The sequence below is a fragment of the Pseudomyrmex gracilis genome, unplaced genomic scaffold, assembly GCF_002006095.1.
Source record: "Pseudomyrmex gracilis isolate BER0280 unplaced genomic scaffold, ASM200609v1 scaffold_320, whole genome shotgun sequence".
In the NCBI taxonomy this organism is placed as follows: Eukaryota; Metazoa; Arthropoda; class Insecta; order Hymenoptera; family Formicidae; genus Pseudomyrmex; species Pseudomyrmex gracilis.
Window position 1 is genome coordinate 32,029 of NW_018020904.1, and position 16,767 is coordinate 48,795.

Sequence of the window (16,767 nt, forward strand, 5' to 3'; positions counted from 1 at the left end):
AAGAAAACATCAATATTAAAAATTTTTGTCTCAAACTCTCATACACTTGATGAGTTTACATCGCACATCGAGGAATATACATACCTGCCAAAAAACAATCACTTTCAAACAGACGTTTTTCTCGTATTTTCATATGTTCAATTAATTTGTTTTGTAATATTGTTTTTAATTTCGTAGTTTCTAGCATACATTGTGATCACGTGCGATAAAAATCTCCGATAAGAAGTTGTTCTTCTTGCAACTTCTTGGTTACAATACGAGCTGGCGTTAAAGAACGCACAATGTTTTTAATTTCGGCTCATTTTTCAGGAGATAAATATTGATCCTTATCTCGTTACCATCACAACATTCTTTTAATTCTAAAAGACACTCGAGCATATCTAGCGTTGAGTGCCACCGTGTTGGACAATCCAGGATCGGTTTGTTTTTATTCATTGCTTTCAGGAAGCTTTTACCAACCGGCGACCGTAATTTTTTGCAGACGTTTCTCGCTTCGGATATAATTGCCGAAATTGTACTATCTCTTAGTGTGTCCGATACTGCTAATTGCAGTGTATGAGCTGCACACCGCACTGATCTGACCTGATATATTACTTCTTCTATATTTTCTTTATTTTCTTCATTATCCAAATTGAGTTCTTCATTTGACAATGAAAGTTCTAGCTGTTCAATATGATTTTCCTCATTATATTTTAATTCTTCTTGATCCTCCCCAAGAAGTTCAACAAGTTTAATCATATTAGATCCGTTGTCCGTCGTTATAGAATAAATCTGCCTCACAGATATTCCGTATCTTAAAAGTACATTTTTTAATATATCTTTTAAGTTTGCAGTTGTATATCGATCGTAAATTTCTTGCACTGCTAGAGTGTGTAAGACAACTTGTGTTTTTTCTATGTATTGCACATTTATTCCTATAAAAGAGCGATCCATACAGGTCGCGGCGTCAATTTTCAATGATACTAATTTATTTTTTAGTTTCTTCGCTACCTCTTCCCGAAAGCATTGTGCTTTCATTACAACGGCATTTCTTACTTCTTGTGAAGAAATATTCGAAGTTGCCACGGACGATATCATATGAATGAGATTTTGAAACGCAATATCATTAATTAGATTCAATGGTCGACCGTGAATAGTAACTAAATCTACGCATTCATTTAAAACTTTGTTCTTCATGGTCTTAGTGCCATTTCTACGTGTTGAAGCAGCCATTTCTTCATGCTTTCTTTTATTACGTAGCGTGACTAAAGTAAATTCATGCGGATGAGTCGAAGATACATGTGCCAATAAATTTGTAGCATGATTTCTTTAAAGATATATTTTATTTAAAAAATAATCAACGTCTAGTATATATAAATACATTTAAAACTACTTACAGTAACTTCATGTCTACAATCATTAATTAAACATAATGATTTGTTACACGATGAATTGTACTGGAAATACTCCTGTACAAAATTTGCTTTTCTCCGGCCCATTTTTTCATCGTACTGGATAAACTTATATATAAATTGTAAAAATCGTCTTGTGTTTGTTTCTTAATATAATATCAATCACTTAATGTGCTCGATTGTCTACTGATGTGTCTACACGACGATCGTGTACTGTGTACAGTGATGTGTCTTCTCATCGTCGAAGCATCGAACTTTTATTTATTTAGTATTGCTCTAGCATAAACACAGTTAAAGCGATAAGATACATGTTTGATGCTCGTTCTTTGCTGCCGATACTTGAACTGTGTTTATGAAGAAAATGAGAACACATATATCTATCACCTCCGTCCTGTGGGGATTTGGGCGGGGAGTGTGGGACTCGCACCCACTAAAATCCCTCGATGGCCTCCACCGGACATAATGGGGGAGCCTGTGGCAGCCGCGAGGCTATTACGTCTCCAGGCCCCCCCGAGTCCAAGACTTGTCCCCAAAGGACAACGCCCCCTATCACCGTTGCCTTTGAGGTTGCGGCAGGAGGAGGGGGCCATAGTCCTCCTTCAAGCCGCCCCTTTCTGGGGACTTGTGCAATGGCGTGGCAAGTTCCCCAACTTGCCACACCAAGTCCCCGCCCCCTGTGACCAAAGTCAGGAGGGGTCGATACATGTTATACGCACCCCTTACCCGCGACCAAGCAGCCCCATAACTGGGGCTGGGTCCGGGGGTCACGCCCGAGCCGTGACCTCCCCACCCCGAGCACGGATACTGCCTCCAAGTCGAGCTTAATTGCCCGACTTGGAGGACTTAGGTCCCGGCTTTTCTCTTCTCGGTGAAGGGGAGGCTAACTTGCTTCCCCTTTGCCGCTTGGGGGAAGGCTTCTTAGTGGAGCCTCCCCCTGAACTTGGCGCTTTTGGCGCCGCACCTGTTTGTGTCCGGGGGCCAGCGACCTTACGGTCTCTGGTCCTGGACGCTTTCCTTTTGGGGAGAGGGGAAGGCATCGCGCCGTCCCCACTCCCCTTTTCACCGGTCTCCGGCAGTTTCCGGGAGCCGGTGGGCTCTTTGCTTAGAGCGGAGGCCCCAGTGGCCTCCCCCCTCTCTCCCACGGCGGGCTTAGTGGTCTTAGAGGGGGCGGATGCGGGAGGGACGTCCCCCCATCCCTCGCCCTCCTCCGGCCACAGCCGGGCCAGGTTCCCCACCGGTGAGAGGAGGAAAACCCCCTCTTCGTTCTCCTCCCAGCCGGCGGAGTCTCCGCCGGACCCGGCACTGCGGGCCCGTCTCTTCTTCTTCTTTTTTGGGGAGGGGTCAGGCACCGCCCCCTCCCCGCCCTCCTTGCCATCGGGTGGCAGCGTAGACGCCGGAACTCCGGCGCCCCGCCTGGTGGCTACTTTTTTAGCCGGAATGGGGACGCAACTTGCGCCGCCCATCCGGTGGTTTGCTGTCTGCCCCCGGCTCGCACACAATGTGCATTTGGGGGCAGCTCTACACGAGATGGCAAGGTGGCCACCCTCCCCGCATCTGTAGCACGCCGTGCTCCGATCTACACCGGAGCACTTTCGTGCCACATGCCCGTACTCGAGGCACCGGTAGCACTGCATACGCCGTGCCGCCAGTGCCTCGACGGGGAGGCTGAACTACCCCACCTCTACTCGTTTTGCCCCTACTACCCGCCGGGCCGCCCTCAAGGGCATACGGGCTTACAAGGTCCCGTATCCGACGGGAGAGGAGCGAACCAGCTCAGTTCGTACCTCACTGGGCTGGCATCTACCTGCCGCCGCTAATGCGGCGGCAATGTCCTCCGCGGAGAGGGGGGGCACCACGTCCCGCACGCGAATTTCCGCGTACTTTGTGGGACGGGTGAACCTTACCCCCTCAACGCCCTCGAACGCTTTCGACGCCCTCTCGACGAGGGCGTCGGCTTTCTCAGCTCCTCCAGGCCCGGGTACCTGGAGGAGCATGCCGCCATTGGCCGCCCTCTTTATCCGGAGGCCGGAAATTCCGACTTCCTTCAAATTGACGGCGGCCGCCGCCTTCTTCATTATTTCGGCATAACTGCCGCCCTCCCCCACGGTAAGGAGGACGGCAGCCCCAACAGGGAGCCTGCCGAGTTTCGCCCTCTCCGCTGCCCCGGCGCGTCGACTCGCGCCAGCGGGAGCAGCGGGAGGGCGCCATTTTTCCTCAGGAGGGGGAAGCTCTTTTCCCCTCCTACGCGCCTTGCGCCCCACAACCGTCGCTTAGGTGGTCGGGGCGGGTACAGCTGCAGGCGCGCTCGAGGACTGAGGGGCAAGCTCTCTCCTAATTAGAGAGAGGATTCGCCCCTCCATCGCGTCCCCAATTTTGTCCGCTAAGAGGCGGACACACCTCTCTTCCGGGGGGTCAAGAGGGGGATCTTCTATGAGGGGCTCATCCGTTCCCCCCTCCGTTTGTATCCCCCGGGAGTTCGTCTGCGGCGGCGGGATCTTTGCCGCGGTCGCTTGCGAAGGGAGCGCAGGCCCTCCGACCTGGGTCCCGCAGTCCGCGACCTCCCTCCTCGACGCGCCCACGAGGGAAAAACCCTTCTCGTAGGCCGCGTCGAGCATTTCGCGGACTTTTTTGTACCGGGAGGACATAATCTTCCCGGCCTCCTTGCTTAGCCGGAGCTTTTCCTCCAGCGTCCTGACGCGCTCATCCACGAGCGCGCCAGGCCTGGACAGCTCCGACTTTGCCGCCTCAATAGGCATATGGGCGAGGGCGACAATGCCATCGCCCAGTCCCTTTATTGTGGCCGCCACGTCCTTCAAAATCTTGACGTAACGTCCGGCAAGATTCTTAGACGTGGTGGCCATTTTCGTCACGGCCTCCGCGGCTGCGTGCGTCTTCTGCACCATTTCAGCCGCGGAGGCAACCGGGCACGAGAGCCTGGAGGACGGTAGCCGAGTGGTGTCGCGCCACGACTCGTCCTCCAGCTCCATAACTGCCTCCGAACGCCTCGCGTCCGAGGCACGCTTCTCGGCCGCGACAATGCCGAGAAACTCGGCGGCAGTCAGTGGTCTTCTTACGCCCCCACTCGTGCTGGGGGCCAGTGTGGAGGCGTCCTCCTCCACCTCCATGTCCGAGCCCCCGGATGGAAGTGGGGACCCGGACAAGCCAGCGTATGTTGGGGAGCGAGGACGCTCTTTCGCCGGCTTCTTCTTACCGTCTCCCCTAGGAGTAGCACCATCCGCGCTTTCCCTTGTAGAAGAGACGTGCGCCCCAAACATTCGTCGCGCACCAAGTGCGAGAATGTCAGAACGCTTCTTCGCAGTCGTATGTTTCTCCCCCACTCCTGCGGTGCAGGCGGAGGGTAGCCCATCTCGAGATGACGACATGGGGGTGCCTGGGACGGCAACACCCCCACGCCGGGCCCTGAGTGTCCGATCACTCTGGGCCGGTACGGCTATCTCTTCCTCTGAACTACTCATCATAATAATTAGAAGAGTGGTTTAATTTCGGAGTTTTTTTTCTCCTAGGCCGGCTGCCCACACAGGGCTAACGAGCCCGGCCTGCCCGGGTGCGCTCTTGGTCTGGCCGCTCCCCGTGGACCTGTCCGGCAAGGGTGACCCTGCCAGGTACCGAAGTTCCCGCCGGCATAGCTCCACGGATCAGCACGGCACTCAAGCCCCTCCACCGCGACAAGGTGGCACACCCTCGGAGGGGATCTCTCTTTATCTCTCTCTATCTCTCTCTATCTCTCTTTATCTCTCTATTTCTCTATCTCTATCTCTCTCTATCTCTCTTTATCTCTCTCTCTCTCTCTATCTCTCTCTCTCTATCTCTCTCTATCTCTATCTCTCTCTCTGATGCTATTCGCGATTTAAGTCGCGAACTGCTCTCTTGGCGAGGGTGATTAGACAGGGAGTTGATTCCTCGGTCGGATGCTACTCGCGATTCAAGTCGCGAACTGCTCTCCTATCGAGAGTGGTTAAAGGGGAGATTGCGAAGGAACAAAATAGTATGCTTTCGCGATATTTCTAGGCGATTATGCGTCTATAATAGATCCCGAGTATCAACCTCAAATTAAATTACCCGAGTGGTAAGACCTCCGATTAAAATTTGTAGATGGACTTACTACTTAGTTGATCTCTGGCTGCGATTTTTCCTTCCTCTTTTTGGCCCGCACGGTTTGGTGGATCGCTCGGAACCTTGTGCGGCTTTGGTGTTCGGGGAAGTTTCGGTACACTACTCGCACTTGCATTCACTTTCGATTTGCTGCGGCATTCCCGAGACTTCCGACGAAATTTAGGATCAGTGGGTTTTTTAGAGGTTTCCGATTCAAGATCAGCGGTTTTTCTGACTCTGATTCCGAGAGTCCCGGCTTATATACAATTTTGAGTAACCGAGGACTCTTCCAATCGGAAAACTCGGTCGAGCTTCGCTGGTTCCTATTTGTTGATTAGTTGGTTGGGTAAACTTTTGAGATCGCCAATCGGCGACGATCTCTCGCCTTGGTCGACTTGTCCGATTTTCCGGAGAAGGGAAAAGGGAGAGTGTTGTTTTTTCGATCATGCCACATAGACCCTTTGCTGTTTGTTTATAATAAAATTGCTCGTGGCGCCGGAGTTTCTATTTGCGCCGGCTGCTCTAAGTTTTATAGGCAGTGTTCTTCTTGCCCTGGAGATATCCGAGTTTGTTTGGAAAGCTGCTCAGAGTGTTTAAACAATAAATTTTTTTTGCTCGTTTTTGCTCGAGCAAAATTCCGGGTTATTACTAGGCGCGGTTTATTTTTTCGGGCGCCGATGTGATTTCCGTTTGCTCTCTTATCGTTTGGAGTCTAAGTTTCCAAACGATAGGAGACCCGTTCGAGTTATTTATTGCTTTTCAGTATTTACAAAAAAAAGGGTTTGTTATGCGTTGGCGCGTCGCGTTGCAAGAAAAAGGGAACCGTGGAGTCCCCAGGACGTAACACATTAAATGTAAACATTTAAACATTAGAGGTGCACAGTTTAATTGAAATGTCTTACTTAACATCAATGTATGCTCAATTGCAAAACATCAAAAACAAATGCAATAAATAATAAAATAAATATATACCTTTATATATAATATATAATAATACTTCAGCACACTTATAAACATACGTATACCATTAAAAATAGTTATTAGAAATTTCAGATTCTGTTTCGCTAAGAGCAGTATATATTGATGGAGATACTGTATCATTCAATGTGTCGGCTATATCGTCGATTTTCTACATTTTTGTCTCTTTGTCTCTAACGTGTTTTATACAATGATTCTAGTGCTTGTTACTTGATCAATATTTTGTTCGAGTAATAGTTTGACGTCTTGTAATTTAAAAGTAGTGTTATTATTTCTAACGTATCTTTTAACAAAAGCCCAAATCAGTTCAATCGGATTAAGTTCACAATTATATGGAGGTAATTTAAGAACCGTTTTATGATTTTGGTTAACTACCTCGTCTATGATATATTTATCAAACTTGTTTTTCATTTGTGCAACAATGTTCAATAATTCGACCTTTATCATGTTGTCTAATACTTGTACTCTTTTACTTTCCAACCATTGCACTATGTCCACTTTTCTCCAAGAAGAATTCGGCAGTTTTTCCACTTTCATAGAATAGTATGGAACGATGTCCATAACGATCACAGTATTGTTTTCTAATAATGGTAAAATATTTTTGAATCATTCGAGAAATGTGTCGCTGCTTATTTCATCGTGATAATCTTCCGTATTTTTCTTCAATTCGAAACAGGTTAAAGTTTCGCCAGGAACGAAACCAGCAGCACTATGCAAAATGATTAATCTCTTACCTTTTCCAGTTGGATTAGCTGGCCCTGTCAATCCTCGGAGATATGCGTTTTTGTTGAATTGTATTGTTTCTTCTATCTACACTTTCTTTGTGACATCACCAGCATTCACCACGTCCCGTCCAAATAATAAATTGATCGCCCTTCTTCTCTATCAAGAGGCACGGTAGTGCCTCGCGCCAAGTTCACGCGCAACAAAGTGGCGCTCGAATTGCGCGCACCGTGCCTCTTATACGCGAGATTCATGCAATTTAGGAGTGGGGAGATTTTCTCAGGGCAATATTTAAGTAATGACTGAACCGATCATGTTTGTTTTGGTCTTAATCGATTCAGAATAAAACATTTCAAAAAAGTGTGATTACGTTTTTTTTGTTATATGCCTTCCCAAGCAGCAAAACTGGGCAAAATTACCTCTATTTGACTTTCTAATAGGTCTAAAAGTTTTGTCGACCAAGCCTTATTTACTACAAATCGACGTCGAATGATGGTAAGTGGGGAAAAAAGTTGAAGTCATTTTATGGTCAAAATGAAGTAATGTAAAACATTTTGTCCTATGGGTCATAGTCCAATTTGGTCAACCAAACCAATTAGAAGATCGAATATTTGTAATATGATGGTAATTCCGACTTAATTGTGACCAATTTTTACATTTTTCTTTTGGCGACGCAGCTTTCTCCTTCAAGACATCTAGGTGGCAGCATATTATTTTATATTATTCAAGACCAGAATCTGTCCTACTCATATATATGGTACGGACCCTGGCCATAGAAATCTGAAATAAATTACTATAAGTCCACCGCTACTTTACTTTTAAAATTAAAGATTGCATCATATATGAAGGAAATATAAAGACGAAAAAAAATTGTCTGTCTAGATTTTAATTTTACATCTCCTAAACTTAACGCGCTTTCAAAAACAAATAATTTAAACATTTAATATTTAAATGTTAGTTATTTAACAATTATTTATTTTTTATATAGAACTATAAAACTATATAATCTCGAACCTGGACTAAAAATTATCTTAAAGTAGATCGTTTTTTCAAGCTTAAATCACTTGAAAAATATAATAAAACATATTTTAATGCCTCTGTTTTAGAAAGCATTTTTATACAACATGGCGGACATTTCTGCTCTCATTTCCATGGCTGATTTTACGTTTAAGTGAGAATTTTGACATATAGATTATATTTCCTTGCTCGAAGACCGAATGCCTAATTTTGAGGGCAACTCTTCTTAATCAGGACATTTTTACTTTAAAGTTGTGACCTTTGAAGTCGTCTTGTCGACCAATAGAACATTACAACTAGTAAGACCGATTTCTCTACTTACAAGTTAGATCGACTTCAAAATCATGATCGATTGTTTCGATTGAGGTAAAGATATAAAGAGGTTAGGTTAGGGTAGGTTATGGTTTGATAACTGTTATCGGCATCAATAAATATAGACGCATATTTATATTCGTTGACAGCACATTGAGTGTGCTGACAGTGAAAAGAAGAAAAATAATCAAAATGAGTGCTGATCACTTTACACTTGTGGCTATAATAAAAAAAACATGAGAATATTTCTAAAATGGAATATTCGTTTGTCCCACATTTTGTTTCGACATTTTTATCTTTAAAGTAGCAAGAGTAACCAGAGTAAATTTTTGCTTAGTACAATCACTAACTTTGAGAGCACTTTTGCTGGTCATTTGGACTAATTTCAGTCCAAATTTCCTAATAGAGCAATTTTCTTGATAATCTCGACTTTGCAGTTATAGCTCCCATCATAACTCACGATCGTGCAAGGGTAATGCAAGCCTTAAATTTTCCCTATTAGTTCAGTCGACTATGCAAGGTTTATATAAGGTAAAAATTAGGATATTTTGATCAATTAACACATATCGTCTACGTAGTTGAAATTAGGTAATACAACTAAGTCATATTGCTTTCAAACGAGACACTCATTTCGATTTTATAGCTCATTCGACCACGAAGGCACATCTTTAGTCAAAATTTAGTCATTTATAACTTAATGTCTAACATTAAAGTCACAGAACTTTGAAGGCATTTTATAAGTTAAAACTATATATTTTCGATTTCCATATAAGACTTGACATAAATGACTTGACATTGACTCTTCTCAGGAGAAGAGTCAAACTGTGCTTGAGTGTGTTAATCTGTGTCGATTTGTGTTTTTTAAAAAGAAAGCAGTCAGAATAATAATAGGCACTGACAGCTTGCACAAACAGTACAGCGCTGAGGAATGGGGAACTTTCTCCGCGTCCCGTTGGAGGGGCAATGCGCAGAACGGACGAATTGGCGTCGGTCCGCGGACCTTTCTCTCATTGAAAAGACAGTAATGCCTGTCAGGCATTACCTGGTGCGATCAGCTGAGCGCTACACACTGTTTCCGTATCTTTTTTTGTCTCTCTTTTTCTCTCACTTATTCATATATTCATTTGTAATTTATATCACTTAATCCGTGCATCACATAAATCACTGTCAATTACAGTGAGTTGCGCCGCCTCTGCCTATTTCTTGTATCCGACTTGTGATAAGTCACCTATTTTTATTAATAACTCGAAAAGTAAGTTTCAAACAAAATTTTGTCAAATAAAAAGTTGTCTTAGAATTTAATCAAAAATATGTATTTTCAAGGAGAACGGGTTCTGAATTACCTTGTATCTCACAAATTATCTAAGAATAATAGACGTCTTTTAAATCTCACAAATTATCTGAGAATAATAGACGTCTTTTAAAACATTACAATGAACGTCGTCGGGTCCTATCACAGACGTCCTCGGGCCGTACCACAGATGTCTTCGGGAAATCTTATGGACGTTCCCAAGACATCTTCAAAACGTCTTATCTCTGCACAAAGGTGTGGACAATATTATGGAACGTTCATAAAACGTTCTCTGGACGTCTTTTGGACGTCTAAAATTTGGCGTCATGAAATGGACAAGTGAGGGCATATATGGTACGTTTCGAAGACGTCTGTGTGGGTTTGTTTATAAGACGCTTAGGATTTTTTGACCTCGATTTTTTCAAAAACGCTTGAGTAGTGGGTTTTCTTGCTTTGCTCAATAAAGGTTTATAAGAGTTTTTACGATCGCTTTTCGTGGATATGGTTCTATTCCGTGCTGAGATGTGGTGGGGATACGCACACAAGCGAGAACCGCCGTCCGTGTGCGCTCGTGGAAAAGTTCTCGCTTGTGTGCGTATCCCCACCACATCTCAGCACGGAATAGAACCATGTCCACAAAAAGCGATCGTAAAAACTTTTATGGGCTTGGCCGCTCTCGTTCTTCTCTTTGTTCATACTAAGGTCTCTTTACGAAACAAATATAGAAATCGGTAAGGTCATTACCCCAAGGTTCTCTTGTTTACGATCTTAGTCTAATAGTTATCTGTAACATACTTCTACTACATTGAGATTACATAATATGTTAAATGTAATTTATATTATTTGTTTCTCTTACACCATTACAAAAGCTATTTATTTCCATCAGCAACTACTCTCGCCTTAAAAGGTTTTAGTATTGTAGTTAATATTAATTAAAGTTAAGGTTTTTGAAATCCATAATTTTTATGAACATTTTATTACAAATATTAAAATTAGAGTTTTGTTCTGTTTTAGGTAACACCCGCCAAGTTTTTACGAACGGCCTTCGGTATTCGTGGACTTAGTTCAGCATACATATCACGAGTATTTCTGCGCACGGAAATGGCTCTCAAAAGCAAAAATGTTTTGACAGGATCTCGATCTTTGGCCAGATCACGTTCGACAGACAACTTACCTACAAGTCAATCTCAAGTTAACATCCAAATGATGTCACACACACTCACAATACGAGAAGTATGTTATTTATCTATTTTTTTCTTTTTTAATATATATGTTTAGTTATTCGAATTGAAGAATAATAATTTGTCAATTAATTAATAATTGATTATATATATTATAACATGAAAAATCTATCAAAATTTGATTTTACTAGACAAAATAAGTTTTCAGATAAGACTTTTTAATAATACTTTTAATAATTTAAATCATTTATATAGAATTAAGAAATTAAATGTATTGTAATGATAAAAATTTCTACATATATAGGTTTTCGACTTTGCACGCAAAGCGAGGTTATTGAAGCTTCTACTTTCAACAAGGAAACTGGATAGATTTGATTATTATTTCAGAGTAGAGATGGGGATGGGGCTTTGTATTTTCCTTGCTCACGCATTCTCTTTTTATTTACATAATACGATTTTGATATATGATATGTTATAGTAATGCTTGCTACCAGAGAGAAACCTGAGAGCGGCTATTCTATTGTAGTTTCTTACAACGGTTCAGCCGCTTGTTTTAGCGCCATATCTACAAAAGTAGATCTCAAAGACCGTTTTACATTAAGTACAATTTGTAGATCTTGTGGAATTGACCAATCGCATAGTCAAATCGGCTAATCGATCAACGTGATTGATCAGTTCCACGAGATCTGTGACTTACCTTTAATGTGGAACGGGCTTTGTTATTCACTTTTGCGGATATAGCGCTAAAACCAGCGGCTGAAACCGTTGTAAGAAACTACAATAGGATCGCCGCTCTCAGTCTTCTCTCTGTTGCTACATTTGGATATGTAAAAGCTTTGCTTGAGCAACACTGCTAGGTTTTTTCCAAGTTCTTTTCTAATTTATAATTTCTTATTCTTTTTATTCTTAGCATCCGTTGCTAGAACGAGAAATATCAAACATCGTTAAAGGAAATACGAATTAGAATATTTCAGAAGAGCTTAGCGACTGAGCACTTGATGGATACAATCTTTATTTATTCAAATGTGGCAAATACTGTATTATAATATTACAGTGCTCGGAATTATTTGTACTTTTGGCCGGATTGCTAAGGATCACTTTTTCTTTACCACTTATCTCAGCGACAATCCCTCTTTGCGAATAGCAGTGAGACGCGCACAAAAGTGATTATGCTTTAAGAGTGCGATGACGCTATGAAACGAAGACTATTGCTGCGGAACATCGATAAGGCAAAATAGAAGGGATTACTTTCAGAAATTCGACCAAAATTGCAAAAATAATTACGAATATTGTCGTAAGAGATAAAGTGACTGACAAAAAAGAAACCACTTCTGTTTTAAATGTTTGGATTAAGTTTGGCTTATATATATTGTTACGCAGCGGTCACCGCGTATGTGTCGCGGGAGCCGCGTGAACGGTGCGCGCTCGGCGCGATTGTTCGTCGCTGGGCAACGGAGTTGTTGTGAGAAGTAACGGAGACGCGAAGCTGTCACGACGAGTTACGGACGATCCTGTAATTTTCTGTAGTAATTAGTATTAAAATAAAGTGTTGTAAAGAGAAGCTTCGTTCTCTCATTTTCGCGGACGTGTGCGCGAATCGCGGAAATCGACGACGGGGCAGTACCGCTACTGCGAGTGTAACATTTTCGTCCGGGATTTCGAACAAACGAAGAGAGAGAGAAAGAAGAAAAGGGAAGGAAGCTGATAATGAAAACGCAGGTCATGAGCACGGCGACGTCGAAACGGAAAGGAAATTTTACGGGTGAGTCCACTGCGCTCCAGACCGCGCTCGGCGGGGAACGAGTACTGCAAACGGAACGACGGCGAGGGAAGAGGATGTGTCGTCGTCGGCGCACGGAGTCCAAAGATTCTACGCGGCTGCGAGGAGTGAAGTCTTGTCATGCGGATAAATTCCGGCGGAAGAAAAGGCGGCTGACGCGAATATCAGGCGAGTCGTTAATAAATTTGTTTCCTGTTTGGGCGAACGAACTAATGTGCGTGTTTGTCGCGCAGGATTCGGTTGGGTTTTTCGGGGCAAGTTCGGCTCTGTAAAGTTGAGCCGGGGATAATAGAGAGAATTCCTGAAAGAAGTGGAAATTTGGTTTAAGAACGACTACGAACGGTAAAAATGTTTTCTCTTCGGACCCCGTAACTGGGCGTGCTACTATCGTTTCTTTCGGTCACAGTTAAGTCTGATTCCTGTACGAATCGAATTTCTTTTGCCGGAGTAAGTAGTCCCGTTGGCTCGGAGTGGATTATCTTTGGTTCTAATATAGAGTATTTTTCTGCCTTGTGCAAGGTTTCTAGGTTCTCGCCAGTTGGTACTTGGCGTTCCATTGGTGACTAGGACGTGGTGTTTTATTGTTTGCTTTCTAACTTCTAGCGGTTGAAATAATTTCTTCAGGTTGCATGGTTCTAGCGGTGAAGCGCCTTTGGTTCTCTGTCGAGAGAGTCCTAACCGTCCTGAGGTGGACAAAACTGATTTAGTTGAGTCGGAAATTAGGTCCTCTGAGAGATGGAGGCGGGGCGACGAGATCGCGGGGCTTTTGAGTAGAGAAGTAATCACATGACAGTAGTTATAAGATTTGGTTCTTACAATGGATTTCTCTCTACAAGCATTCGGCTCAGTTTTCGTTTTACAGTTTTTGAGCTATAAGTTTCCTGTTTTGTTTGTTTTTCTTTACAGAATCTATTCTTTCCTTTTCCTGCTTTATCGAGGACGTCGAAAGGTAGCGACGTCGTGTCATTCCGTGCCGTTTCATCACGTTTACCTTTATTGTATCAGTGAAGACCGCCTCGTTCACGGTTTTCGACGCGTGGTTTCTTGTGGGCCATTGGGCAAATGCCGAGGCGGGGACTCAGGGTGCCCATTTTTGGGCAGTGGGTCCACGCAAATTCCCCCCCTCTCCTTGTCCGAAGTCCGAGGGATTTCAAGAAATTGTCGGAGCCCCGAAGAAAGAAAATTTCTCAAGAGGAGGATTTCTTCGGAGGAATTTCTTCGACCGGTCAGCTTGAGATCCTGTGGCAGCAGTCCAGGAGTGAGCGGGAAGACCGGACCTCCTTTAATCGTCGGGACGACGATTTGGAAGAGGAAGGGGGCAATGTTACGCGGCGGTCACCGCGTATGTGTCACGGGAGCCGCGTGAACGGCGCGCGCTCGGCGCGATTGTTCGTCGCTGGGCAACGGAGTTGTTGTGAGAAGTAACGGAGACGCGAAGCTGTCACGACGCGTTATGGACGATCCTGTAATTTTTTGTAGTAATTAGTATTAAGTATTAGTATTAAGTATTAGTATTTTGGGAGGCGGCAAAATGTTACACTCGCGGTGGCGGTACTGCCCCGTTGTCGATCTCCGCGATTTGCGCACACGTCCGCGGAAATGAGAGAACGAAGCTTCTCTTTACAACACTTTATTTTAATACTAATTACTATAGAAAAAATTACAGGATCGTCTGTAACGCGTCGTGACAGCTTCGCGTCTCCGTTCCTTCTCTCAACAACTCTGTTGCCCAGCGACGAACAATTGCGCCGAGCGCGCGCCGTTCACGCGGCTCCCACGACGCATACGCGGTGTCCGCCGCGTAACACTGCTCTCCCTCTTCAAGAATTGTCGTCCCGACAATTAGTGCGCTGGCTTCCGTCAACTCCAGGATCAAGCTTCAAACTTCAATCCAATTGACACCAGCTTTTGACGTTTCCAGAGTCCCGACGAATTTTCCTGTTCTCCTCTAACCTCCTGTCTAGAGTAAGCGAACACAACGTTGAACTCACACGTCTCTTTCTCCTTTCTTCTTAATTCTCTTCAGACAAGGGAGAGGAGAAAAGTTCTTGTGGACCCAACGTCCTTAAGGACACCCCAAGTCTTTGCTTTGGCATTTGCTCTTTGTCCCCCAGGAAAACCACGCATCAAAAACCGGAGGCAAAGCAGAGATGCGCCGGCCAATGACATCATTCTTCGTCGATGTCGTCTTTTTCAAAGATGTTCTTCGACGCCGATATTCATGACGTTCGCGCAGCCTCTCGTCGAAACCGACACGCCGCTAGGAATAAGAAACGAAACAAAACACAACAGCAACCAAATAGGAACTCTTAACATAGCCCGTGTCGAACCAAAGTGAAGAGAATTCCATCTCTTAAATTCAGCGGTAACATGTAAACAAACCCCTCCCTCCTTAAAGCCAGGCAACCAGGACACCTCACCTTTTCGCAAAATCCACGGAAACATTAATAGATCTCCTCCAGAATATAGAAAAACCAATAGAAATTATACAACCTAGAATATAGACAAACCAATAGAAATTAGAAAACCAAATTACAAATGAGAAAACCTTGCCCAAGGCAGAGTAGCACTAGGAATTAGTCCTATTATTAGGAACCAAACCTAACTATGACTATTTTCAGAGATGAAAGAAAACGATTTGCCCAGCTGCGAAGCCCGTGGAAGGAGTAGTCGACAAAACGCGAACTTCCCTCTAGCTTTCAGGAATTCTCTCCGCTTCGGCGGAGGTCCGGCTCTATTTTTTTCAACACTCTTTAGTTCACTCGCCCGAACGAAAAAAATAGATTTGTTAACGACTCGCCTGAACGCACGAAGTTGCCGTACTCGTTTTCGCGCTGGTGGAAAAACCAGCATTTACGCTGCCGTTCTTCTCCTGGCTCACGAACCCCTCGCAGAACCGCTCGCATATCCGGAGACTCCGTCGCCGTTTCCGCGCGTTTCCTCCTTCGCGCAGCGACCACATCGTCGTCCGCGTCCGTTTCCTTTGCGTTTCTTCTTGTCTCGTCGCAGTTCATTCTCTGCAGAAAATTCTCTACGAGAACGGAACGCTTGTCGTACGCACCGATCCCGGACGAGCCCCCAAAATGTTACACTCGCGGTGGCGGTACTGCCCCGTCGTCGATCTCCGTGATTTGCGCACACGTTCGCGGAAATGAGAGAACGAAGCTTCTTTTTACAACACTTTATTTCAATACTAATTACTACAGAAAATTACAGGATCGTCTGTAACTCGTCGTGACAGCTTCGCGTCTCCGTTACTTCTCTCAACAACTCCGTTGCCCAGCGACGAACAATCGCGCCGAGCGCGCGCCGTTCACGCGGCTCTCGCGACACATACGCGGTGACCGCCGCGTAACAATATATATACAGGATGTCCGACAATTAGTGTAAAATCTTTCGTAGGCAAGTAGAAGGAGTAAAACTGAGTCGAAAAGTCCTGAACCATTTTTTTCTATTACATATAATAAAGGAGTAATTATTGAATAATTCAAGTCAATCAGCGCCGACTTTTAGCCAAATGCACGTTAGTGAATCACGCGCCTGGTGTGCGTGAACGCTCTGCGCGGCTTACTGACATGCGCCCGGCTAAAGGTCGGCACTGATTGGCCTAATTTACTTAATAATTACTCGTTTATTACATGTTATAGAAAAAAATAGTTCAAGACTTTTCGACTCAGTTTTACTTCTACCTGCCTACAAGAGATTTTACACTAATTGTCGGATACGGTATATATATACAGGGTGTCCCAGAATTGGTTTAACATCGCTCGTACACAGGTAGAAGGAATAAAACTAAGGTGAAAAGTCCTATACCATTTTGCTAGATTCGCAATAGTTACCGAAATTTTAATTAACAAAGATCCGCGAATAAGCGTGCATCGGGCTGTCTTACGCGCGTAGGACAGCCCGGCGCGCTTCACACAATTACATTTTAATATGTATATGTTATAGTATATGTTGTTATATTAGCTCCTCCCATAT

General features: G+C 44.2%; 1 protein-coding gene across 1 annotated transcript in view; it reads left to right on the forward strand.

Moving 5' to 3' along the window:
- Positions 1 to 16,767, forward strand: part of LOC109860052 — a gene marked incomplete at its 5' end in the record, with an annotated part of 130,685 nt that overhangs the window by 31,986 nt on the left and 81,932 nt on the right. Inside the window, one exon of the mRNA XM_020438899.1 lies at positions 10,840 to 11,058. Coding sequence (XP_020294488.1) covers positions 10,840 to 11,058 — 219 coding nt within the window. The remainder of the gene's footprint in view (positions 1 to 10,839; positions 11,059 to 16,767) is intronic.